Consider the following 26064-nt stretch of genomic DNA (forward strand, 5'->3'; position numbering starts at 1 on the left):
AAGGTGACTGGACTCAACAAAGGGAAATCCGTGTGCACCTGCCGGAGGAGGCCACCTGCGTGGGGAACATGGGCCCTGGGGCAGAGATGGGCTGAATTGCCCGGATTCCAGGGGTCCTCAGAGGCGCCAAAGCCAGGAAGAGCTGCTCTTCTGCCCACAGACCGGGCGGAGGAGGGCTCCAGGCAGCGTCTCTGACATCTGGGACATGCACGCTACCGCTTTGTTAAATATAAAAATGTGCAAACTCTATGCACGTATAAAAGATGCCCGCATCAAAATTGCTAATCGTTCCATTTTAAAATTTTCACTCCCATAGATAGGCAGTTGGGCAGGTGGTAAGAGGGCTTGAAGCTGCCGCCAGGCTTTGTGAAATGTGTCTCTTCCAGTCTCGCCCTCGCAAACCGTGACGAGAATTTGCTGTTTGCAAACCTGTGCTACACACACAAGACAGAACAGCTGGACATTTACAAATAAACATTTTCGGTTTAATAGGTTAGCTAGAAATTATCTGTCGCAACATGTTCCATCTCAGGTTACTCTCCCCCCCCCCCACCCCCCCACCCCGTGCTAGTTCTGCATGGGCTGGGACAACCAGGGGGAGTGAATACAGCGTGAAAGGCGAAGGCGATGCATGTGAAGCCGGGAGAAGGCAGCGCTGGCCCGCGGCCCTGGTGGACGTTCCAGGCCGAGGAAGCCACCAGGCCTGGCTCTGTGAGCAGAAGAGGGAGTGTGGGGCCCGGAGCGCTGGCCAGAGGAAGGTGGGAATGGAGATGAGTCACTAAAATCTCTCCTCTCTCAGGAAACATTAGAAAGGATTGTCCAGGATGTTCACTTTCATGAGGAATTTGTTTTTTTGAATGTCCTGCACGTTTACGTCGCCGGATATGATACTGTCCCACGTGGGGAGGTTCAGGGCTATCTTCGTCCACTGGTCCTTGGCTAGCTCGGAGTTTGAGTACCACCAGTCCTGAGAGGGGCGGAGAGAACACAGGCCGGTCGGTGTCCCCGCCAGTGAGACCCGGCTCACATATCTCTGGGCTTCTAAAACTATGTGGAGCCACAAAGAATGAATTTTTCTGCCCAAACTGCCGACACGTGACTGTAAACAAACATGGAGATGTGTACTTTCCCTCATTATCCCACTGACCCCGAGCAGAAGGCACTGCGCTTGGTACTGAGTGCGGTTTTTGCTTCTCAGGGGAGAAAAGATATGCACTCAGATGGAACACCGACTGTAAAGTGGTGAGAGCCACAAGAGAGGGGCCTGGATCTGGCTCAAGGGATCTGGAGGGGAGGGAGGGCCCATGAGAGTTCAGAGGGGAAGAGGAGGTGCACATGCCTGGGCTATGGACATGTCACCCCTCGCAGTAAGACTCCCGAGGCCTCCCACACCCTCGAGACCTCAGTGCTCAGCTCCCGGCTTCTCGGGAGGGTGAGCACCCCCCACCTTCCGCCCCTGTGGCCCCCCCCACCCCCACCCCAGCCTGCTGGCTGTTGGCACGCACTCTGTTCAGGCTCAGCCAGCCCATCTCCAGCACGTTCCCGTGGGTCTCCGCGAGCTGCAAGGCTGTGTTCAGGAAGAGGTCACAGTTCTGCCCGTCGCCCATGAGGATGCACACGTAGGCCATCAGGTGGTACATCCTCGATAAGAAGATGGGGCCCGTGGTGTTCTGAGCCACCGTGCTCTCCAAGTTCTGAGGGAGAGACAGCATGTCAGGATCCCAGAGGGGTCCTTGGCTGCAGTGTTTCCCCCACAGACGATTTGGGGACAGTTCAAGGATACATGCAATCAAGGAAAACCTACAGAGACTGGCAAGGGAAGGGGTGGAGGTAAGATGATGAATGGCAGGTGGAACCCAGGCCCAGAGTGTGAAATGGTGACTCATGTGGGGACCGTAAGCAGAGTAACTGGATGTTAAAAGGTTTCCTTGACCGGTTTGGCTCAGTGGATAGAGCATCGGCCTGCGGACTGAAGGGTCCCAGGTTCGATTCTGGTCAAGGGCATGTACCTTGGTTGCGGGCACATCCCCAGTGGGGGGCGTGCAGGAGGCAGCTGATCAATGTTTCTCTCTCATCGTTGTTTCTAACTCTATCCCTCTCCCTTCCTCCCTGTAAAAAAATCAATAAAAATATATTTAAATAAATAAAAGGTTAAAGGCCCATTTACCCCCTGCAGGTGCAGGGCAATGGCCGGCAGTGTCCCTGTGCGTACTGTGCGGGTGCCTTTCTACAGCCCAGATGCTGGTCGTAGGATTTGGCAAGAACCTCTTTTGTCTGAATTGGGATAAAAGTATGTTTCTGAGCAGCTGGTGCAAGGCTGCTTTGTGTTTGCTACCGTGTCAGCAAGAACTGCTTTGTTTGATGGCTCCTGTGTCTGCAATGGCTACTTGGTCTGCAATAAAGTCTCTCCCATCTGCCTCTGGCTACTCACTTCTTCCAAATCCAGGTGTCCACAGAGGCCCAGCCCCTAGCAAAGGGGTGTGGCCTAACAGCTCATTAGCTTTCCCTACAACCACTTCGTAAAAAAGATGTTTCCTTTTGATTACCAAAGCAATGTAAGTTGATTGTTTAAGATTTCCAGGGGAAATGAAAAGAACAGCAAAAAATGTAAGAATCACCCATAACCCTCACATCCAGAAGGAAATAATTTAGGTACACACTTTCAGGAGTGAGGGCCTCTGGTTGCCATCTACTCCAGGTTTTAAAAGAAGGGTCAGAAATTCAGATTTTAAAATATGAAATGCCCCGTGTTTAAAGGTGCCATCCCCAAGTTAACCCATCGTTTTTGAAGGGTGTGTAAGTGTTTGCTTTCTCCTAGTGTTTTGAGATCAGCATCTCCATGGATATATTTTCGTTTGCCGTGGGACAGTCCCCAGAAGCACTGCTGGGACAAAGGGTGTGAAGACAGGCAAGCATGTGGCCGGAGTGCTCTCCGGAAAGCTTATGAGATCGCTTACAGCATGGAGGTACGTGAGCCATGGTCACCGGAGGCAGACAGAAGCCCACTCAGGAGACAGAGGGCAGCCTCACCTTGAGCAGCTCAACGCCGCTGTCCTGCGCGCTGTCAGACTGCCCTTCGATTTGCTTCTGAAGCTGCAGAACTTGGGCCTCCAAGTACCTGCAGACCCCGTGGAAGTAAAGAGCTGTGGGCGTCCTCCTTGGCACTAGGTTTTTAGCTTTATTGAAATATACCTGAAAGTCGTCCCACTCCTGGAGCCTGGCATACCTGCGCCACCAGAAGAGAGCAAGAAAAGTCGGCGTCAGCCTGGGAAGGGGAGCGTTTCTCGAACTGGTCGCCCCCGAGGTGGTCCCGGACTCCCGGAAGCCCACTGCGGGGCGTTATGGGGTATGGACAAGGGAAGAATGGGATGTTTTGATGGTTTGAGATGAATAGAACCCTTGGGAACACTCCGGCCTTATTAGCCACCATTGATTTAATTCTTTGAACTCTAAAAAGTGAAGCCGATCAGACACTTGGAGCTATAACTCTAGGGTTTGAAGAAATTGCTCCAAAGCCATAAAGAGGCGGCCTTTAGCCAGTAAGACTCCGAGTGTGGGCCACAGACCGGCATCAGCAGGGTCAGGCGGATACTCCTTAGAAATGCAGGCTTTCTGGTCCCATTCAGATCTGCTGCATCAAGCAGACTTGGGATGGACCAGGACCGTGTTAAGAAGCTCTCCGGGGGACGCCAAAGCCGCAGCTGTTGAAAGAGCTTTGCAGAGTAGGATAATAAATTAGGAAGACGTTTGGACTTTAGATTCCTTGAACTTGAACTCACATAGGCAAGTTAATTTGACTTTGGACTTCCATTAGCAAGGGTAATTCATTTGGGGGCTTTTATTTCCGCCCAGGCATTCTGATAAGAGGAGGTCTCTATTCACATTGGAACAGCTCTAGTTTGTGGCACTCTGCATAGCAATGTCTCCATATTGTCATTTAATCTCTTCTCGGCACCTCTAAATATCAGGCAACATGGCTGCACATGTAATTTGAGATGGGAAGTAGAGCAGGAATGACTCCCAGTCTTGGGGTAGCTAGGGAAGAAGTTCCATGCATGTTCTGAGCCTTACTGGTCATCTGCCTTGAAGCCGAGGCCAAGGCTGCAGGCTTGCTGAGTTAGACGCTTAACAGGGCAAAGGACCAAGCCTCGGGCTCACTGGGTTAGCGGGGTGAAGGCCTGCTTCTCCCTCACCTCTGAACTTGCCTTGACGTGACTGCCCTCACTGCCCACAGCTCCCTGCCCCTGCCCGGCCTCCCTCCCTCCTCTGATGATAAGGAGTGACTTGATTGCAGACTTTGGGAGAGGAATTAGGCGGGTGGAGCTCAGTACCCACCCCTCCACCTGGAGAGCCAGTGATGCCCACAGCGAGCCTGGAAATGCTCTTCCCTCTGCCTCTGTGGGCGAAACTGGAGCTTTCAAGAACTGCTCCCTGCTGAGTTCAGTGTTAAGAAGCCCACTCGCTTGCAGATATCAGCCACTCCCTCCAACACCAGCTCTACCAACAGCGTCTGCGGGCGTGATTAGATCTTGGGGAGGGGCACGTGCTGCTCTTCCCTGGTCTCCCTCAGCCTCACCCTCCTCGGGGCCAAGTGCCCTTCCCTCTGGTCTCCGGAGCACCGCAGCGCAACAGGTGCATCGGCCATGCTGGCTGCCCTGCCTACAACTGAGGCAGCATCTCTTTCCCGTCGTGGGGGAGGGGCACGAACTAGCAGGGGATTCCCTGGTGTCTCACTGTCAGGCCACTGACGCCTCTATCTGTCTCGGGATGATTTATAACTACTTTTACTTTCTTTTTCTTTCTCAAAGAACTCTCCTGCGGGACTGAATGGGTTCAGAGTTGGGGCTTTAGTGACAGGCGGCCCACGGTTACCAGATCGCCACGCTCGAGTGCAGTCCCAGGAGGATCCCGCTCTGGAACTTGAGGATCCTGTTGTCCTCGTTTTCCTGGATGAATGCCAGACACTCGTTGAACGTCCTGTAAACAAACCCTGAGAGAGAAGGGGGAGAGCTCTGCTGAGGGAAGGTGGCTCTCAGGGAACTTCCCACCCTGGGGAGAGGCTGCACCTCAGATTTCTCTGTGAGTCCAGGGGGACTCGGGTGTTTATAAATCATACCCGAGATCGATAGAAGGCTCCAGAGTGGCCTGGCACAGAGACATGTCGCTGCACTGCCCGTGGTGGCCGCACCCAGCTTTTGTGGATGCGTGTGCAGACCAGGCAGGAACGAGTACAAACCAGCCCTCCCTGCACAAGCCCAAGGAGTTGGCCGAGTGCCTCCGGGACTGCCGGTCTCTCACCCACCCTCCCCGTCCACAGCGGTGTCTGCTGCCCCTTCCAAACCCGGTGAGGAAGCCCGACCCAGGGCCCCTCTGCTTTAACCTGTGCCCTGAGCGCTGCCTACTAGGGGGAACCTGGAGGGTATCGGGATTTGTTTTCCAAATCACCAGCAGCCACCAGTGCCCGGAACTCCCATCAGCAATCCGACCCTCCACTCTCACCTGACCTTACTCTCGGTATGTCCTGAGTAATTAAATGCCTTATTTAGAGACACGAAGCGACACTGTCAGTCACTGTCACTTAGGTGTGAATTGATGGGACACTAACTGGCCGCTTATGGCCAACAGCGTCCTCCAGACTGAATTCTCTTCCTTGCTGGTCACAATCCTTGCACCTTCCAGACGGCCCTCACCTCCTAACACCAGGCTCTCCTCTTTCCTGTCCTCTTCTCTTTCTGGCCAGAAACCTAGTGACCCGGAGCCTCAGCCCTGACCGCTGCCATCCCAGTCCAACATGAGTGTCACCCCCCCGGTCCCTTGTAGGCTCACCAGAGTACAGCATGGTGTCCAGGCAGATTAAGTAGAAGAACGCCTTGCTGATGATGTGCTCTTCCGATATAGAGAGGTCCCACAGCCACCCCAGCACCTGGATCAGCTGCTTGTACCTGAGGTCAGATTCAGGGAGAAGAGAATCAAGCCCGGTCCTGATCCAGTCTCGGTCCTGCCCGGTACTTCAGGGGGCCAAATGCAACCCTAAAGCTTCAAACCCACCCCTAAATCTCCAGTCGACTCCTCATTCAAATTGTGCTTTCGTGGACCTCCATGTGGGGGTGACCGGGCTCAGCCACCTCGGGCCTCTGATCCTGGCTGCTAGTCTCTGGGCATCACTTCCCCCAGGAGGCTTTTCCTGTTCCCTCCACCTGATGCCCACGGTGGGGATGGCTAGCTGATCCTCTTCCAGTCACTGGCCAGAGTAGAGAGAGAGGCTAAGTGTGGAAGAACTCTGGGGAAGAGCATTGGTTTTCAAAGGATGATGATGATCAGTGACGTCATCTTGCTGTACACCTTCCTCCCTAATCCACCTGATGGCCAGGGTAGTGAGCCCAGAACACTCAATCACTATGGCTTCCTCCCCCTAATTTTGGAAAATGCTTTAAGATAAATACCTGGTTTTCAAGCGAAGACTTGTACAGAGCCAGCAGAGGACCTTATATTGTTTGTAGGGATTCCGGAGCAGTGCCCACATCTTCTGGGCCCGAGAGCCTGAGGAGAAAACAATTCCAGTAGATTTCTGGGTGTTACTTATATCAGGGTGTCCTGTCTGGCTCAGCCAGCCCTTACCTAAGTCAATGGCCAAGTCCAAATGACCCATTAAGTACTTGTTGCAGCCCAGTGTGTCGGCCATGTACGCCATGATCTCAATGCCCTCGGCTTTCAGGGGTAGGTTTAAGATGATCTCCATGGCCATGATTTCGTTTTTGTACCACACGTTGTTCTGGCTGGCCAGCTGTTCGTGCAGCGCGTAGTCCAGGTAGGCCTTAATGATCTGAAATGGCAGATGGGGGAGAGAAGGGCAAGACCGAGATGGAGCCCCCGCAGGCAGCCGGGAGAAGCTGCCCAATATCTGCTGGAGAACGGCACTGGCCACCTGGCCGCGCCCTGGCCTTTGGTACAGAAATTAACTGAGTTTCTGCCACCTCTTCCCCAAACCACCCAGGACAAGCTTGATGGCCCCTCTTGCCCCAGAGGCCTTAAACAAGAATTTCAATTTTTGTGAAAAAATAAAAGCAATGGCTTATATGTGTGGCAATGTGATTACATGGCAAAGAGCCTAGACCCTAGAAGGACTCACCCCCAAGTGTAAATAGTAGTTACCCCTTGTTGGGGCTGGACAACAGATTAGAGGGAGAAGAGAGACCTGACTTTTCACTTTATGCGTTTCTGTAGTGTTTAACGTGTTATGACAGGCACATATCGCTTTTTAACTTAATGAAAAAGAGAAGCTAGTTTGCTTTTTTAGAGCATGTTTCAAATGGTGCTACCAGGAGGGAAGGATGGCCAGACATGATGGTGGATGAGAGGAGGCTGTTGGGCAATGAAAAGTCCAAACTGCAGTAAAGTCTGGGGCTGCCTGGATAGGGGCCAAGAGAACAGTCCAACTGCTTCACTTCCTGGGAGAAAGTCACACCCAGGCAGGTGGGTCCTGGAAGCTAAGCTCTCGCACTCATTCCTTCTGCTCTGCTGCACTCACCGCCTCACCTGCGTGTGAACACGGGGAGCATGTCCCCAGCTGCTCTGCCCTCAGGCACAGCCATCCCCTTAACAGTGTCTATTGATTCAGCTTTCAATTTTGACTTTTCCACCTCACCCTCCACGGCCCCCCAACTCCACCACGTTTTTAGGAGGAAGCCCCAAACGTGTCGGAGAAGCAAAGCCTTTCACTCTATAAATACTTGTTGAGCACCATTAGGTGCCAGACACCGTTCTCAGAGCTCAGCACTGAGCAAGACAACAGCAAGGCACCCGCTCGCTCTCACGAAGTTGACACACTGGTAGGGGGCACACAGGCCACACACTAACTAAGGAGCGGAAAAGAATGTCAGGCAGTAATCAGCCACTAAAATAGGGTGACACGCTAGACAGTGAATAGGTGAGGTGATCAAGGAAGGCATCATTGAGGAGGCGACCTTCAAGCTGCAAAGCAGAGAGCCCAGTCAAGGTCACAGGATGAGCACTCCAGGCCAAGGAGACAACCAGGGCAGAGACCCTTAGACGACGGAGCTTAGGTGTCTAGCAACCAAAAGCGGCCCTTAGGGGCCCGGGAGCTAGGAGGGGATTATAGGACACAGGCAGAGGCCCAATCCGATGGGCCTTATAAATTCTTGCATACTCTGGCCTCCTGAAGGGAACTAATGCTGGAATTTAATCATCCCACATGTACTGTGCTCTGCGCCATTTCACTCAATAACTGATGGCTCTGAGAAGGAATGACGGTTCCAGGAGCCCAGACTTGATGGACTTTTATAAAGGAGCCAGGTCTCTTTGATTAGATGAGCTGGATTTAGCTTAATCATTTATTTTTTAATCTTCACCCAAGGATATTTTTTCTATTGATTTTTTTAGCGAGAGTGAAGGAGAGGGAGGTGGGGAGGGAGAGAAACATCGATGAGAGAGAGACACATCAATTGGTTGCTTCCCACACGCACTCTGACCAGGACCAGGGATCAAACCTACAACTGAGGTACATGCCCTTGATCAGGAATCGAACTCAAGACCCTCCAGTCAGGGGGCTGATGCTCTAACCCCTGAGCAAAACCAACCAGGGCAGCTTAATCATTTCCTGATCATGTGACCTGGAGTTTTCTTCATCTAATCAAGGACTTTCCAGTTTATGACCTACACTAGGGCTTCTCCCTGTGTGGACCCTGAGACCCTTTCGGGGAGGGCACACAGAGGTCAAAGCTGATTTCTTTATATTAAGGCACTTTGTGTTGGGAAAAATAGTGAAGGATCAAAACGGGCGAGGGGACAACCACAAAACTTAGTGGGTGTCCTGTCCAGCTCCCGGCACTGCTGTCTCTGCTCCTCTCTGTCTCTGGCCTGTTTTACAACTCCGGATGCCACAGGAAACTGACGTCAGCGACTTTCTCATAGAAATGGAAATGGAGGCGGAACACAGTGATGATTGCCCTTTGATGAGATGTTTCGCATCCGCTCATAAATGGAATTCTCCTTGGACCCAGTGGTAACTTTTACTACTTCTCTCATTAATTAGCGAGTTGGTAAAGTCTTATACACCTGAGTCATGATTTGGCACTTTCCTTTTTCACCCTCATTCTCTCACAGGTACATAGCGTTTTCCAGGGGAGAGCGGTGTGAGGGAGCAAGGTGGGAGCTTGAGAGGGAGTATAGGGGACAACCTGGGGGGGGGGCGGCGCTAGCAATCTGAATCTGTGCCAGTAACCAGTATCCTGATGCACATTGTTAGCCTATAAAGTCACTGCCCCTTCCTTAGGCAATAATCTGTTTCCCTAAATACTCCCAGTTCACAAGGGCCACAAACCAAGAACTTAACAGCTTAGCCAGAGGGGAGGTCACTGGCACCACCCAGGCCAGACCTCTGGGTGTAATCTCACTTCCCCCACCCCAACCCACAGAGGGGCTGCAAAGCCTGCGAAAAGTCCAGAAGCCTGGTCTGTATTTGGGGAGACAGAAACCCAGGGGATAAATGGGAGAGACCTTCCACATCCGGTGCTCAGGCTTTGGAAAGCGACTCCCCTGAGTCACCGTCCTAGCACATCTGCAAATAAAGGGTTTTCCTGCATCTTCTGAGCACCCGGTGTGTGTTTTCCGGCCGCCTGGTAAATTCTGCGACAGGCCGAGTGAGACTCTGTCTTCCAGGAAGCCGGGCGTTAGGGCGTTTGCAAAAACTTAGCGCATGCCACTTTCTCATTAAATGTTTTGTTTAGAGAAATAGTTTCCCCCACGGAAATGTTAAGTGTATTAATATGCAATGGATTTATTATTTTACAAATATTTCAAATATGTTTTTGTTTTTTATATCATAATATCATAGATACAGCCCATAGAAATAAAAGCTCTTTGAGGTCCTCGAGAATCACTAGGTGTGTAAGGAACCCTGGGACCAGAGTGCTGACCCGCTGGCCTCAGAGCAGGCGTGTGGGAGGCTGGTATTGGCCCTTGTGATTCTGAGACCCGACTGGCTCTTGCCAGGCTTGTCTTGCCAAATGAGGTGCAGACATTTACGAAGCAGCCACAGAAGCCCCCTACCTGGAAGTCATCTTGTGTTTCCAGGGCAGTGTTCATTTCCATCAGAGCTGCCAGGTAGGCGTAGTACTTGTAGTGGAAAAAGTAGTTCAAGCTGTAGATCTTCCACAGCAGCGAGAAGCAGTTGACCTGCAGGTGCAGTTCCGCCAGCCGCTTCTTCCTGGGAGAGGGAGGCAGGGAGGCGGTCACCCAGGAAGGGGTCAGCACCGCCCCTCGCTGCAGGGAGCGCAGGCTCCGGCCGCCCCTCGCCAGCAGCACATCAGTGTTCTGAACACATGTTCTTCGCCTCAAAATGGGCACTAGAATACCGACCTTGTGAGGATTAAGATTATTTATATAAATCAGCAGTCCGGTCATTGGCATTTAAGTGACACTACTTAAGAAAACACCTTTTATCATTTAACCACATTTGATTCTGATGACAACCATGTATGGAAGGGTGGATGGAGTACAGTGGAACCTCAGTTCTCAAACCTCATTCATCCCAGAAGGCTGTTCGAGAAGCGATTTGTTCGAAAACCGAAGCATTTTCCCCACATTAGAAATAATGTGACTTGAATTCACCTGTTACAGACCCTGAATGAGTCCCTGCTTTAACCTTTCTTATACGCAGTGCATGTCTAAGCTCTGTCCTTGTTATCACAGTTTTCCTTTCACTTTGCTGCTGTCACTAACCTTCTCAGGACCCCTGGAGACTTACTGTACGTATTTAATAATAAGCAGCAGCAAGAAAACACACAAATTTTCACAGCACAATTTCCTGAGATGTTAACAACACGAGATTTATCAGTAAACTAAGTGGAAGGGTGGATGGAATACACTCCTTCATGCTCACACATTCCTCTGAGAGACACGTGACTGATGTATAGGTATCAGCATGAAAGGGTTTTCGGTTGAAAAGCAAGTTGTTCGAGATGGGAGACGTTCGAGAAGCAAGGTGTGACTGTAATTAACCCCATTTTACAGAAGCAGAGGTGAGCCTCAGAGTCACACAGCTAAGACCCACACTCGTCCACCTCCAGCCCAGCCTGCCCGGCATGTCATTTCCTCCACTGCACGCTGCTCTTGGCGGCTGAGCCTTAGTCAGTGGAGGAACTGCCTAATTTTAACAACTGCATTCTGCCATGGTCTGTATGCATCCCCCTAAATTCATCTGCTGAAACTGAACCCCCAAAAGTGATGACATGAGCAGGTGCTCAGGTCATGCGGGTGGAGCCTTTCTGCAGGGGGTTGTGTTATTATGAGCTCCACAGAGCCCCTCAGCCCCTTCCACCACATAGGGGCACAATGAGAAGTTTGTGACCCCAAGAAAGCCCTTGCCCAAGCATGCTAGCACCCCGATCTCAGAGGTCCGGCCTCCACAACTGTTCTGGGGTCTGACCGCTGGTGTATGTGTAGATCTCCCTCCTCAGGGATTGAGACAAGAACCCAGCTCTCCCCAGCTCCTCTCCTTACCCTGGAGGAGAGCTCTCTGGGGTCTGCTGATTCATATAACGGTGATGTTTGTTTTTCTCAACGTGGATATAGAAAAACATGGAGATGAAGCTGAAAGGGAAAGTTCGGTTGAGGAGCTTCAGCGACTTCTTCAGCATTTTCTTGGCAAGTACCATCTGGCCCATGTTAAAACAGACCTACAGGAACGGAGGGAAAGCAGTGATTCTGGTCTTAGTTGGTGTGTTCCAACAATACAGCCTTTTGGAGTTTTAATCAGAAGACGGTAAGTTATGGCCCGGAGCAACCGCCCCCTGGATGTGTGCGTGGAAGGATGGTTGAATGACTAGCATTTCGCATTTTTGGTGTGAATCCTCTACCTTGGAGAAAATGTTTAGCCATTCATGCCCATTTTGGGGGTCTGCTAGGACATTTCATAACAATGTCAAGAAAGACAAGGAAGACCTTGCTGCTGGCAAGGGACAGTGAGGAGGCTTGAGTCCTGGCGCTTGGGGTTCTGGAGTCTTGGAAAAGGAACTGGGGTAGAGGATGGGGGAGGCTGTACAAAGTACAGGGCGGTGTCTACTTCTTCTATGTACAGCCCCAATGGGAAATCACAGAGGAACTGTGTTCTTAATGGTTTCTTACCTGCCCTTTGAGGCCATAGAAGGCGGCAGACTCAAAAGTATGACTCCAAGACTTTTCCTTCTTGAGGGTTTTCAGCAGCCTCTCTCCCTCATTCAGATATGTGTACGCCTGCAAAGATCGGAGGTGCGAGTCAGCAGAGACCCAGACCACAGGGGGCCGTCGCCCCAGATTCCACTGAAGGGGGAGAACCGGGGGCCACTTCAGGTCTCCCCTCCGCCTCCACCCCAGCTCCTGTTTAGACAGGGCCTCCAAAGTCTAGACAGGAACAGGATGGGTAACACCGGCTGAAGACAGGGGCCACTTTCATGCCCATCTCTGTCCACTGGATCACTCCTTCTAGAGGATGAATCTAGAAATCTCTGCATCTTCATGTTGTCACACCAGTCCCCTTACCTGAAATTTATCCTTTGAGTCATTCCATCCCCAACCTCCCTTATTTCCAACCACACATTCATGGCCCTGACACAGCCCCACACCTACGAGAAGCTGGTCTCTGCTGTTGGGACCAGTTATGCCTCATCCCCTGTCCCTTTCCAGGGCCACCTTTGGGGAAATGGAAGAGGAAGGAAAGGCCCTGTGCAACGCTCCTCACTTCATCCTCAACCTTTTATGACTTTGTGAGGCAGGGGCGTCCTGGCACACGTGACCTCCAAGGCAAGGTCAGACTGAAGAGGTGAAGCACTAGAGCTCCTCTCCCCATGTCCCCTGCAACCCAAGGGACACGAGTGGGAGGCAGGAGGGAGACATGAGTTTGTGGCCAGCCCTGGTCTTACCAGACTTTGGGAGAGAGGGGTGCCAATGACACATTCTGGAACCTTGCTCTGAGCTCAGCATCCTATCCTTGTCTCCCTGGCATTTCACTCCCTGCAGGTTTAGCAATTTGGCCCCAGGACTCCCAAAACCTTGTCTTCCTGGGACTCACTGGCCCTGTCCCCCTGGCCTACATATGTGTATCAAATGTGCCAAGGAGACTTTCATTCTTAACATACATGCCTGAGAGAACTGGGGCTTTCTGACATTGGGAAGGGTTTCATTTTAAATATTATGCAAATCTAAGGTGCTAGGGATGGTTGGCCTGCGGTGGCAGACCCCGGCTGGCTGCTGGCTGTAAGCTCTGGGGCAGGCCACCTGGGGGCCAGGACGCAGGCCACGCTCCTCAGGGCTGTTAAGCTGGCCGAGCAGGGGAGTCTGAGGCAGAGACGTCAGGGAATGACATATGCCCTCCCTCCCCAAATATAGGGATACAATTCACGGCAGGTTTCTACAAATGACGCATATGTTATTCGCAATTTGTCCTCACCTTTTTTTTTTTTTTTTAATCCTCACCTGAGATTACTTTTCCATTGATTTTTAGAGAGAGTGGAAGAGAAAGGGAAAGACAGAGAGAAACATCAGTGTGAGAGACACATTGATTGGAATTTCCTGTCTGAGCAATTGATTGTCAAAGGAAGGTGTGCTGGTGGGTGGCAGGAACATGAGGAGCGAAGCGCTGTGCTCCCCCCTGCTCCAACTCCGCTGCCTCAGGCTCCCGGAGGAGAGCTGGGTGGGAGCAGCTTACCATGTAGTTATCCTCCAAGATGAGATGCGCGGACGCAGCCTCGAGGAAGTAATACAAGGCTTTGCTGTTCTCTCCCAGAGCCAGAAAATGGTAGGCCAGCGGCATGACGGCCACCTCCAGGATCTCCTCGCACTGGCACGACTCCAAGGGGATGATGTCTTCCTGAGACGGCCTCATTTTTGTTACAATGATGTCAAAGAAGTTCAGGATCTTTTCTTTTACATCTTCGAAACTGTCCAAATGCAGAAATAAAGAGGAGGAATTACACGCAGACACAGTATAGCTTTTGTTGTCGTTCATCCTCACCCAAGGATATTTTTCCATTGATTTTTAGAGAGAGTGGAAGGGAAGGGGAGAGACAGAGAGAGAAACATCTATGTGAGAGAGACACAAGAATTGGTTGCCCCTCAACTGGGGCCAGGGATAGAGCCTGCAACCCAGGTAGGTGCCCTTGACCAGAATGGAACCTGAGACCCTTCAGGCCTCAGGCAGACACTCTAAACACTCAGCAACACCAGCGAGGACCAGTATAGCTTTTGAAATGAAAACATCTTTACAGACTAAGAAAAGAACAAGATAAGAAAAACTAATGTAGATCCCACTGACCAAACTCCCCCACACACCTCCAACCTTTCCCCACTTTGCCTCAGAGGCCAGAGGTACTGGCCAGACGGATGACTCTAGCAGTCTTCGGAACTGAATGACAGTCGTCTATGCTGTACCCCCTAAACACTTATATACATGCCTGTACCTGGCATATTCTGGAAGTATCTCAGACTTCCTCAGACTCTCTATTTTGCAAAAGATGTCTTCTTCAGCTAGAAAAGAAACAAGCGAGTTGTATGGGTCGGTGAACTCGTCTGCCCGGCACAGCTGTCTGGTGTTTGGTTATAAGGGCAGGAAACCTTGACTTCAAACTTTCAGTCACCCCTGGCCAAGTGGCTCAATTGGTTGGAGCATCATCCTATTCACCAAAAGGTTTCGGGTTTGATTCCCAGTCAGGGCACATGCCTAGGTTGTGGGTTTGATCCCTTGTTGGGGTGAGTACAGGAGGCAACTGATCAATGTTTCTCACATCAATGCCTCTCTCTCTCCCTCCCTCTCTTCTCTCAAATCAATAAACATATCCTCTGGTGAGGATTAAGAAAACAGCAGCACAAAAACCTTCAGTCCAGCCTAACTTAAATATGTTAGAAAATTCCATGATGACCTTAAAACAGAAAACAAATGAGGATTGTTTATTCTAGCCACTTCTCTATCTTGGGAGAAGGAAAACTCCCAGGTCAGGAAAGGGACTTGTCTCAGATCATATTCTGCTGGCTTCAGGCAAAATGCTTTACTCTGCAGATCTTTTAATTTATAACAGGACAGCTGAGGCCCCTCGTTATCACCTTCTTCTGAAAGACGTCTGTGCCCCTGCTCCCACGGAATGAGTGCCCATCGACCTCTGTACAGGCCTCTGTCAAGGTCCTGATCAGATGAGAGGGGGTTGGTTTGCCCACCTCCCTGCCCCTGCTCCGAAACTGCGATCTAATGTATCTCAGGAGACTGGGAGCTAAAGGAATTGAATGATGCCTCTATCCTTTCACTTAAGCTGCTCTTGTCAAGGTTACCAGTGGCCACCATGTTGCTAAATCCAAAGGTTACATCTTGGTAACCTTTTCAATACAATTGACCATTCCCCTAATTAGTTTTGGTGACACCCATTCCCTTGTTTCTCTCCCTGGTGGCTCCTATGCCTCTGCCAACATTCCAAAGATTGGTAAGCCCGGGTTTGGTCCTGGACTCCCTTCTCCATCCAATTTTTTTTTTTTTATCAGTAATTTCATCTGCCCTTGACTTAAATTCCATCCATATGCCAATGACTTTCAGTTGTTTATCTCGTCTACCCTTAACTACAGAGCCATGAAAACCCCTCAACATCCCTTCCCAAATCCTGGGAAGGCAGTGCAATCCCAGTGTGGACACAGGCTGCTCCAGCCCTCTAGGGAGGGATAGGCCTCGTCCTCTGTGTCCTGGAACTGATGCCACGGAAGACACCTTACTAGGGCTGAGATAATGACATGGGGAACCTCGTCAAGGACATTTCTTTATAAATCCAGGCCTCGCCACACTCTTCCTTGTGTTTATGTCTTGGATCTGGAGGAAGGCTCCAAGATTGTAACTGATTCTCAGCTATTTCCTTCATAAATTCTGTTTTTCCATCTATTTACCTCACTTTGGCTGGCAGCATCCATTGTATTTTAGTGCTTGGTACAAATTTCAATTTCAATATCATATTACACATATACTCGGCCCTGCACAGTTTTTATAATAGTCATTTAAAGACATATTTCCAGTTTCTCAAAACTGTAATGCAAGGGGGGGAAATGTAACATACTAGTACTAAACACTAGATTCAGCTATGTGTATGTTCCCCTGACGTCTTTCTTGTCCCAATGGGGTGAGATTACTAAAGGCTCATCATTTTTGTGCCCAAATGGGGACTTGAAACCCTCATGTACAGACTCAATATATATAGACTCAAAAACTCTTGACCTGATTTCTCTCTTAAAAAAAAAAATAATTTTTTGTTCTTGATTTCAGAGAGGAAGGGAAGGAGGGAGAGATAGAACATCAATGACGAGAGAGAATCATTGATCGGCTGCCTCCTGCACGCCGTCTGCCCCTTGTTCTGGGCATTACACAAGCTCGTTCATCTTCCAGAACCTCAATTTCCTCCTGTAGAAAATGAAAATAACCCTCCATCTTTAAGCGTTGAAATGAAGATCCAATGACAATGCACATAAAATAGGGAACACATGAGAATAAGGACTTATGTTGTTCCTACTATGAGCTCGGCACCTCACATGCATTTCTTCCCAATTTTTAATATATGTATAATATAGGAATCCTCTACTTGTGGCCTCTGCTTTTCCAGGCAGATTTAGCCATCAATACTGTGGCCGTCGGCCAGGGCTACCTACCCACAAGTGGGGGCTGGAATGGGCGTTGCTGCCGTAAGTCTGACCCCATCATGCCTGCGGGAGCTGAGTCCCCGGGCCCATGAAGCCTCCACCCCCGAATCCTCCATTGTGTGTTCCCAGATGTTTGGCTGGTTTGTGTTATCAGTTTGGCTTCATGAGTGGCCTTGAATCCCAGCCCTGAGCCCGAGCTCTGTTCTCTGGAGCCCTGACCAGCTCGGCCCTGCACAGTTCTCTCCTGCACATTTTCTTCAGCTGGAGCCTTGTTTCAAACTCCACCAACAAAACAGCAAGGTTCTTACCTCCCTCGGGGACCTGTTGTTGCTCCCACTTCCCCATGTCAGGCCCCACCCCTAGCGTTCCATCCCTGGTGTGACTGAAGCTGGGTCTGTTTTATCGTTTGGACTTTTCAGTTTGAACTCTGGCCACACCCTGACCCTACCTACCTGTCTCTCTTGCAGGGAGACTGGTTCGGCTAGAGTAGACTCTACCACACAGATATTCCAGCTCCCCCTGCCCAGGGCCCCTCTGCTGTTGCAGTCTCATAACTCAGTGTGCCCACGCCCTACGGGGGACTTGAAACCCTCACCTTCTCCAGGAATGGTTAGGGCTAATTAAGAAAGAAGTAAGTTTACTTTTAAATCCCTGGGATTTGGCCATCTTCTTGATGGAGTCCATGTCCAAAGAGTTGAGCCGAATGTCCACCGTGAAATGGTGGTAGGGGATGAAGTCCCCACTGTGGCACTGGTCGCACCTGTGGGCATTTTCTTCTAAGAAGCGGGCACATTTCAAGTGCATGTCCACCTTCTGGTCCTTCAGCCACAGCTCGTAGGCTGTTTTCTGCATCATCGGCCTGCAGAACCGAATGATGTGGCACTCAATGACTTCGCTCTCCTGTTCATGAAGCGCTTCGCGGTCCCTGTGAGCTAGAGAGAACAGAGAGGTTTTTCAGCCACATGGGGGTCAGGGGGCATGAACCTGGTCCCGCTACTTACCGTGGATCAGCTCTGATTCAGATGTGCCTTTAACTAAGGAAATATGGGTTCCTTCCAGGCTCTACTCACCCTGTCCTTCAACGGGCTTCAGAGACAAGGAGCGATGATGCACCTCAAAAGAGGCGGAATTCTGCTTTAGAGCCTTCCGGAGCTCCTTGCCATTACGGAAACAATCAAAGATGTTGGATTCCACAAGAGTCGCCAGGGCGTTGATCATCCTCTTCATGTTCCAACACGGGAGAATCTCGAACAACAACTCCGTAGTAAAGGTCAGGCCAATGATGGCCGCACATCTTACCAACATCTGGTGGGAGAGGCTCATGCTATCCAGCTGGACCAGAGAGATTTCTGCAAGTGCAAGAAGCCACACAGTGGGGAACTGCTCATCTGTCTTTATCAAATCCTTTCTAGAGACAGACCACTGTCCTGCTCTACAGCTCTTGTTCACAGAAACCTCGCCAAGTGAGGTCCAAAGAAGGGTTTGCTTAGTGACTGCTTCACCGAGCGCTGGCACGGAGAGCACGAAAAATACATATGCTATGGTCTAAAAATACGCATGGCACGAAGGCCAGGCAAAGATCAGGCTGATTTCAAGGTTCTGATTTTGTGTGAAAGTGTGACAAGGATGGGCCACAGCAGGCGGAAGGAACAGGCCTGCCATCTGCATTCTGTAGCTGGTCCTCTATCTTCTTCACTGACTGCTTTCTCCTGGGATCTCCTAGCAACCAGGCTTCCCTCTGTCCTCCCCAGAGATTCTTTTTTCCTTGTGACACTCCATGACCATCTCTATGCTCACGACAAAGTGTCCGAGGGTTCCCAGCACCAATCCCAACTTGTCTTCTAAGCTCAGTGTCATAACTCACATGGCTTCCTGGACATCAGACCAGAATGTCATCACCTCACCCTCATCAGGGACAAAATGAGAACTTGTCAACTTGTCCACAGACTAGGCCACCTTCCTATGCTGGTAGACACAGTGAATGAAAACACAGAAATGAGCTAGAGGCTCTTTTGGAAGCTGAGAACCTTGAGGCACCCCTGGGGCATCCTTTGAAACATTTAAAGTTCCTTACAGCTGGCATAAAATCAGAGCTGAGGATATACAAGGACGTGGCTGGAAAATCATTTTCTTTAAAAGAACAGTAACAGCCCTAACCGGTTTGGCTCAGTGGATAGGGCATCGGCCTGCAGACTGAAGGGTCCCAGGTTCGATTTCTGTCAAGGGCATGTACCTTGGTTGTGGGCACATCCCCAGTAGGGGGTGTGCAGGAGGCAGCTGATTGATGTTTCTCTCCCATCAATGTTTCTAACTCTCTATCCCTCTCCCTTCCTCTCTGTAAAAAAATCAATAAAATATATTAAAAAAATAAAAATAAATAAATAAAAGAACAGTAACTCATCTCTGATATAAATTCTACTCTTTGCCATCTCTTACAAAAGCAGATGGTAGAACAATTTCAGTATTACCTTTGTTCTCTCCTTACGTGGTTTCTGTTTGAGAATGTACTTTGTGTGCAGCTGAAGAAAACTTTGTTCAAATCAGACTCCAGAATATGCACAGGAGGGAGGTGGCTCCTAATTAGAAGCAGAAAAGTCCCACCTTCCTAGAGCCTCCCTGACCCAGGGTGACGCAAAGACAGCCACGCCAGGGTGCCGATCTTATCTCATTTTCAGATCCTTGTCCTAGAGCAGTGATGGCGAACCTTTTGAGCTCAGCGTGTCAGCATTTTGAAAAACCCTAACTTAACTCTGGTGCCGTGTCACATATAGAAATTTTTTGATATTTGCAACCATAGTAAAACAAAGACTTATATTTTTGATATTTATTTTATATATTTAAATGCCATTTAACAAAGACAAATCAACCAAAAAATGAGTTCACGTGTCACCTCTGACACGCGTGTCATAGGTTCGCCATCACTGTCCTAGAGGAAGCAGAGTGCACCAGGTTCTGGAGAATGAGCACCGGGTCAAGTTGTCTTTACCTTTTAGTGATGCTGGTGGTGACAAGTTCTTCAATCTGACACCACTAGCGAGTTTGCAGACTTCCTCACTTCCATCATCACCAAGAGTAAATGGTCTTAACAGCTCTGTTGGCTTAGCAACATTCTCTATCAGGAGGTAAAAGGCAAGAAAAGTTGACAGTCATTGTTCTGTCATTATTCTGATTTTCTGATGCACTTTGAGGTGGTCTCACATGAGGAAGAACAGGCAGATGTGTGTCTTGGCTCACCAAATAGTTTGGAATATTGTTTTTAAGTAAAACTGATATATGAAAAATCTACATTTATTCAAAAGATGTTTTGTCCTGCCCTTGGCCAATATCGCTCAATGATTAGAGCATTGCCCCATGTACCAAAGGGTACCGATTCAATTCCTGGTCAAGGGTATGTACCTGGGTTACAAGTTCTGTCCCAGCCGTAGTTGAGGAGAGTGCGGGAGTCAACCAATCAATGTGTCTCTCTCACATCTCTCTTTCTCTCTGTCTCTCCTCCCTCCCTCTCTCTCAAAAAAAATCGATGGAAAAAATATTCTCGGGTGAGGATTAACAACAACAACAAAAAAGATGTTTTATCTCCTTGCCCGCCTCCCCATCCAAACAAAACTATTGAAAGTACATGCAGTTTTATAAAAATTTGATTCAAAGGTTATCGCAAAGTATCTTATCTAATCTAATAAGAGAAACATGCAAATTGACCGCACCAATGCTATGCCCCAAGCCATGTCCACCAGCCAATCAGAGCGACTATATGCAAATTAACCCAGCCAAGATGGAGGCCAGCAGCCACTGAGCTGGAGCAAACTGGGGCTTGGTTGCCCCAGTGATGGAGAAAGCCAAGCCTCCCACCTGCCCTGGCTGGCTGTGCCCTCGGCTCAAGGCAACAAAGTTTCAATTATAGAAGCTAAATAAATCCCAGATACCTGCTTCCAGCCAGCCTCCACTGGAAGCTTGGGTGGCTGGGGGCTGTGGCCAGCTGGCAAACAGCCATCAGCCCCTCACCCAGGATAGCCACACCCTCATGGGGTGAGGGTCCCTGCTTGGGGGCTTGGCAAGCCTGCAAACAGCTATCAGCCCCTCACCCAGGCTGGCCAGGCACCCCAGTGGGGACCCCCACACTGAAGGGGCTGTGGCCAGCCTGCAAACAGCCATCAGCCCCTCACCCAGACTGGCCAGGCACCCCAGTGGGGACCCCACCCTGATCCGGGACACCCTTCATGGCAAACCAGCCGGCCCCCACCCATGCTCCAGGTCTCTATCCTATATAATAAAAGGGTAATATGCAAATTGACCCTAACAGCAGAACCACTGGGAATGACTGGTCACTATGACACACACTGACCACCAGGGGGCAGACGCTCAATGCAGGAGTTGCCCCCTGGTGGTCAGTGCGCTCCTACAGGGGGAGCTCTGCTCAGCCACAAGCCAGGCTGACGGCTGCCAGTACAGTGGTGGTGGTGGGAGCCTCTCCCGCCTCCTCAGCAGCGCTAAGGATGTCCAACTGCAGCTTAGGCCTGCTCCCTGCTGGTAAGTGGACATCTCCCATGGGCTCCCAGGCTGCCAGAAGGATGTCTGGCTGCCGGCTTAGGTCCATCCCCCGAGGGGTCCCAGACTGTGAGAGGGCACAGGCCGGGCTGAGGAACCCCCCAGCCCCCACCGAGTGCACAAATTTTTGTGCACCGGACCTCTAGTAGTATATAACATCATATATTTTAGAGAACCAAGATGGTGGCATAGATAAATACCAGTACTTGCTGCCTCCCACAACCACATCAAAATTACAATTAAAATACAAAACAACCATCATTTAGAACTGCCTAAAATCTGGTGGAATGAAAGTCCTACAGCTATAGAAGTAAAGAAGAAAGTACATCAAGACTGGTAGAAGGGGTGGAGGTGCAGAATGGGCTAGTTGACACTGACATGCGGGGTGTGTGTATGTGTGTGTGTGTGTTTAATTGGGAGGGATATCTTCACTGAAGAGGCCTCCTGTGAGGCCTGTGAGAATCAAGGGGTCTCAGCACCACACCAGTCCCCTAGCCCAGGGTTCAAGAGCTGGGAAGAGAAGTCCCCATAACTTAGGGCTATAAAAACCAGCAGGGATTGTGGCTGAGTGACACAGAGGCTGCTGGAGCCTCAGGCAGATCCTCTTAGAGAGCTGGTACATGACCTTACATGGTCTGCTTCCTCTGAGCAATAGCTGGGGGAGAGCCAGGGACATAGGGGGAGGAATTGGATTGTCCAGCACTGGGGCAGGAACTTGGAGGCTGCTTTCTCCCTGACCGCGGTGCTCGCAGGGGTCATTGTTCCTGTGCTGGAGCTCCCCTGTCCCAAAACAGACTGGCAGCCATATCTGAGTTTTTATCAGCATGGCCCACACTGTTTGTTCCACATTGATGATTTCCTTAGACCCTGCTCCATCCAATCTGCAGTCTAACCCAAGCTGTTTGAAGCAACTTTTCCAGATGAATGGGCTGTCCTGGTTCAGGCTTCAGACTTTGCTAAAATATCTCAAACAAGCAGCCCTGGTGTCAGCATGTCCCAAACCTATCAATGAAAGGCTCAAGACCTGGCACTAGCACCAGCCTGCCTTGCTTCACAGCTCGACACTTCTAAGCCCAATACAAGTAGCAGCCATCTCTAGATCTCTCTGTAGCTCCTGCCAGGTGACCCCAGGCAGTGGCTGATTTTACACCTCCCTGGAGGCCCTAGAGCCAGTGCACCAGGTGGATAGCTTCAGACCACACCAGATTACAACTCTACACATTCACAAGTGACATGCTCAAGGGGGAAGACTCAGTGAGTACCAAAGCCCAAATGAAGCAAGTCCTGCTCCATAAGGGTGTCTCCTGCACAGCAGCTTTTCCACTGTAATCACAGCTGACCCTCTCAGCCAATTGGCCTGGGGGTCAATTCCTCCCAATGATACCAATAGCAATCAAGGCTTAACCACAGTAAGACAGTGTGCACAGCCCAAACAGGGGCACACCTAGAGTGCCCAGCTCAGGTGACGAGTGGCGGGGGGGGGGGGGGGGAGAGGAGGGGAGGGGCTGACCCATGGGTCCTACAGTACACATACTTCACAAAGCCCTTCTACCAATTCCAAGAGACATAGCAGTTCTACATAATACAAGAAACAAACACAAGGGAAGCAGCCAAAATGTGGATACAAAGAAACATGTCACAAATGAAAGAACAGAAGAAATCTCCAGTAAAGGAACTCAATGAAATGGAAGCAAGCAAATTATTAGATACAGAGTTCAAAATAATGGTTATAAGGATGCTCAAGGATCTTAATGAGTGCTTCAAGGGACTTTGTGAGAATTTCAAGGATTTTAGTGAGAATTTCAAAGACATTAGGGAGAATATCAAAGAAATGAGAAAGGACCAGTCAGGAACAAAGGATACACTAACAGAAATGAAGAATAATTTATAGGGAATCAACAGTAGAATAGAGTATGCAAAAAATCAAATCAGTGATTGGAATATGAGGAAGCAAAAAACACCCAACCAGAAGAGCAAAAAGAATTTAAAAAATGAAGATAGTATAAAGAGCCACTGGGACAAATTCAAGTTGTCAACGTTTGCATCATGGGGGTGCTAGAAGGAGGAGAGAGAGAGCAAGAGATTGCAAACCTATTTGAAGAAATAATGACAGAAAACTTCCCCTACCTGGTGAAAGAAATAGACGTACAAGTCCAGGAAGTTCAGAGAGTCCTTAACAAGAAGAGCCCAAAGAGGCCCACATCAAGACACATCATAATTAAAATGCCAAAGGTTAAAGACAAAGAAAATCTCAAAGGCAGCAAGAGAAAAGCAGTTAGTTACCTACGAGGGAGCACTAATAAGACTGACAGCTGATTTCTTAACCAAAGCTTTGCAGACCAGAAGGGAGTGGCAAGAAATATTCAAAATGATGACTAGCAAGGACCTACAACCAAGATTACTCTAGCCAGCAAAGCTGTCATTTAGAATCGAAGGTCAAATAAAGAGCTTCACAGGCAAGGAAAAGCTAAAGTTCATCACCACCAAACCAGTATTACATGAAATGTTGAATAAGAATAAGAATAAGAATAAGAATAAGAATAAGAATAAGAATGAGAATGAGAATGAGAATGAGAATGAGAATGAGAATGAGAAGGAGGAGGAGGAGGAGGAGGAGGAGGAGGAGGAGGAGGAGGAGGAGGAAGAGGAGAAGAAGATGAAAAATATGAACCAAAAAATGGCAATAGATACTTATCTATCAACAGTTGATAGATATCAAAAAGTCAAAATAAATGAACAAAGAACCTAATGAACAAAATAAACTGATGAATAAAATAGAACCAGAGGCATGGAAACATGAAACAGACTGACGAATCTCAGAAGGCAGGAAAAGATCTTATATGCACGTAATATCACTTATGGACACAGACAATAATGTGGTGAAGGCCTATGGTGGGGTGGGCAAGGGCACAGGGGAGGGGAGAATGTGGGGAAGAAAGGGGGACATTGTAATACTCTCAACAATAATGACTTAACATATATTTGACACATGTTCAATACCCTCACTCAGATGCCAATGCATTCATGAGGAGACGGTACTCTACTTGTGACTTGGTTAGGATCAGAAAGAGATATCAGAAATAGCAAGGCCTGAATAGTAAACTTGCCTAGTAATGTTGTCTTCTGGGACTCGAAAATGCTACGTTCTCCTGCTGTCAGAGGTACAGGTCCCACAGTCCTGGACTCCCCCAACCCTCTGTCCCTTGTGGAAGACGCCCAGGGAAAAGCCCACTCTTGCTGCCCTCTCTGCAGAAGGACAGGGGAAGAAGTCGCTGTGGGACTCACTGAACAGGTTATTCCAGGTCACGTTTGCCTTTTCCTCAGACTCCATCGGTTGGAAAACAAGCACCCTGTGCTGGTCAAGGTTTTTCAGCAATTCTTCGCAGTAAAAGGGGATCCCACAGCTTCCCTCCACTAGGTACCTGTAGTGAACACAAGGCAACCTACTTACCTGGAAGAGCCGCCTTTCTGGATGGAACAATATTTGAGTCTTCACAATCACTTGAAAATAATCTCTTCTCAGTCTCGATTGCTTTTCTTTCTTTTGTCTAATTACCTACAGCATTGACCATCTGTCCAAAACCAAAACTATAAAATAAGGGACATCCTCAGTCTTGCTTCCCTTCCTCACCTCATAAATGGCCATTTTCATTAATTTCTGGTTTATATTTTCAATGTTTCTTGCAGAAACAAGACATCCTCATTAGAAAGAACCTCGGCAGAGACCAGGTGGGCTGCAAACAGCCAGCTAAAGGCGAGGTGTTGTTCGTGTGCTTCAGGGGACACCTGTCAAGCCCCCGGAGGAGGCTGAGAGGCTCAGGAGGCACTGACTAGACAGCCAGCTTTCCATGTGCACCGGCAACGCCAACACCAGGCCACACCGCTGCCTGCCAAGCAGGACCTCGATTAGGTGCAGGTTGTGGTCTTTCATGTTTACCATTTTGACTTTGGAGTCACTTGCTCATGATAATGTCCTAAAACTAGATTAGAGTAGAACTCACGTCCAGCAAGATGAAAAGGAAACAAATTGATGTCCCCACACAGTCTGAGCAGGCACCACAGGGACTTTAACAAGTAAAGGAGGACAGCATCCCTCCTACCAGCCTGAGGGATGGCCCCTTTGAAAGGCGGCCCAGCAAGAACGCTGAAATAGTCACTTTAAGCCGCATCTTAAGGAATCTGGTGAGGTCTGGACCTGCGTAGTGAATGCAGGTGCCTTTCAGGACAGAACAGGTTACTCACAAGTCCAGTTCTTTGGGGATGCCCTTGACATTGAGGTCCAGGCAGACCTTGTTGCGGATGTCGCTGGGCTGCACGGCGCCGATGGTGATGTAGGTGGTGTTCCTGTTCTTTATTATGGCGCTGGCAGCTTCACAGGGCACGTCGAGGAACGGAGACAGGGACATGATGATGAAGATAGGGACGTTCTGGATAAGCTTCTCCAGAAAGGCCCAGGAGGTCTGGTCCACAAACTGGGCCTCATCGATGATGAAAATAATCCTTTCCTGTTTCACTGTCTGGACAAGGTACAGAAACAGGAAGACAAATGCTGTGGGACTTCGGGGTTTTATCCATGCGTGGGTCTGCATGAGGGCCCCTGGGTTGTGTGGGGCTGAATTAAATATTTTCTTCCCAACAAAGCTGAATTCAGATGCCACTAACTTGGAATTTGTGGCAAATTGGAGAGAGCTGGCTGGAATGGACTCTTACTTGGGCAAATCTTTGTGCAAAGATAACACAAATTTGTAGGGGAGATGGGATTGTGGCCCAGTAAAAGCACCCATTCCATAAAATAAGCATCTTTTACTACACGTCATTTTAATCTATTAGAAAATGAAGCCTCCCAGGGATATTGACTTG

At 49.5% G+C, this 26064-nt stretch overlaps 1 protein-coding gene across 2 annotated transcripts in view; it reads right to left on the reverse strand.

Annotated features, from left to right (window-relative positions):
* Positions 1 to 571: 571 nt before the first annotated feature.
* Positions 572 to 26064, reverse strand: part of ADCY10 (adenylate cyclase 10) — a 57342-nt gene continuing 31849 nt past the window's right edge. The window contains exons 16-33 of one of the 2 annotated variants that reach the window (XM_036344767.1): positions 25447 to 25721; positions 24490 to 24626; positions 19646 to 19771; positions 17730 to 18008; positions 17277 to 17591; positions 17108 to 17117; positions 14454 to 14489; positions 13703 to 13934; positions 12145 to 12252; positions 11521 to 11696; positions 10069 to 10225; positions 6619 to 6823; positions 6444 to 6540; positions 5827 to 5942; positions 4873 to 4990; positions 3031 to 3226; positions 1506 to 1694; positions 572 to 967 (exon numbers count right to left, since the gene is read on the reverse strand). In XM_036344767.1, the coding sequence (XP_036200660.1) occupies positions 806 to 967; positions 1506 to 1694; positions 3031 to 3226; positions 4873 to 4990; positions 5827 to 5942; positions 6444 to 6540; positions 6619 to 6823; positions 10069 to 10225; positions 11521 to 11696; positions 12145 to 12252; positions 13703 to 13934; positions 14454 to 14489; positions 17108 to 17117; positions 17277 to 17591; positions 17730 to 18008; positions 19646 to 19771; positions 24490 to 24626; positions 25447 to 25721 (2934 nt within the window). In that variant the 3' untranslated portion in view covers positions 572 to 805. Of the gene's footprint in view, positions 968 to 1505; positions 1695 to 3030; positions 3227 to 4872; positions 4991 to 5826; positions 5943 to 6443; positions 6541 to 6618; positions 6824 to 10068; positions 10226 to 11520; positions 11697 to 12144; positions 12253 to 13702; positions 13935 to 14453; positions 14521 to 17107; positions 17118 to 17276; positions 17592 to 17729; positions 18009 to 19645; positions 19772 to 24489; positions 24627 to 25446; positions 25722 to 26064 lie in introns of both variants that reach the window. The other variant, XM_036344766.1, reaches the window with a different exon arrangement.

Source organism: Myotis myotis, unplaced genomic scaffold (genome assembly GCF_014108235.1).
Source record: "Myotis myotis isolate mMyoMyo1 unplaced genomic scaffold, mMyoMyo1.p scaffold_m19_p_18, whole genome shotgun sequence".
In the NCBI taxonomy this organism is placed as follows: Eukaryota; Metazoa; Chordata; class Mammalia; order Chiroptera; family Vespertilionidae; genus Myotis; species Myotis myotis.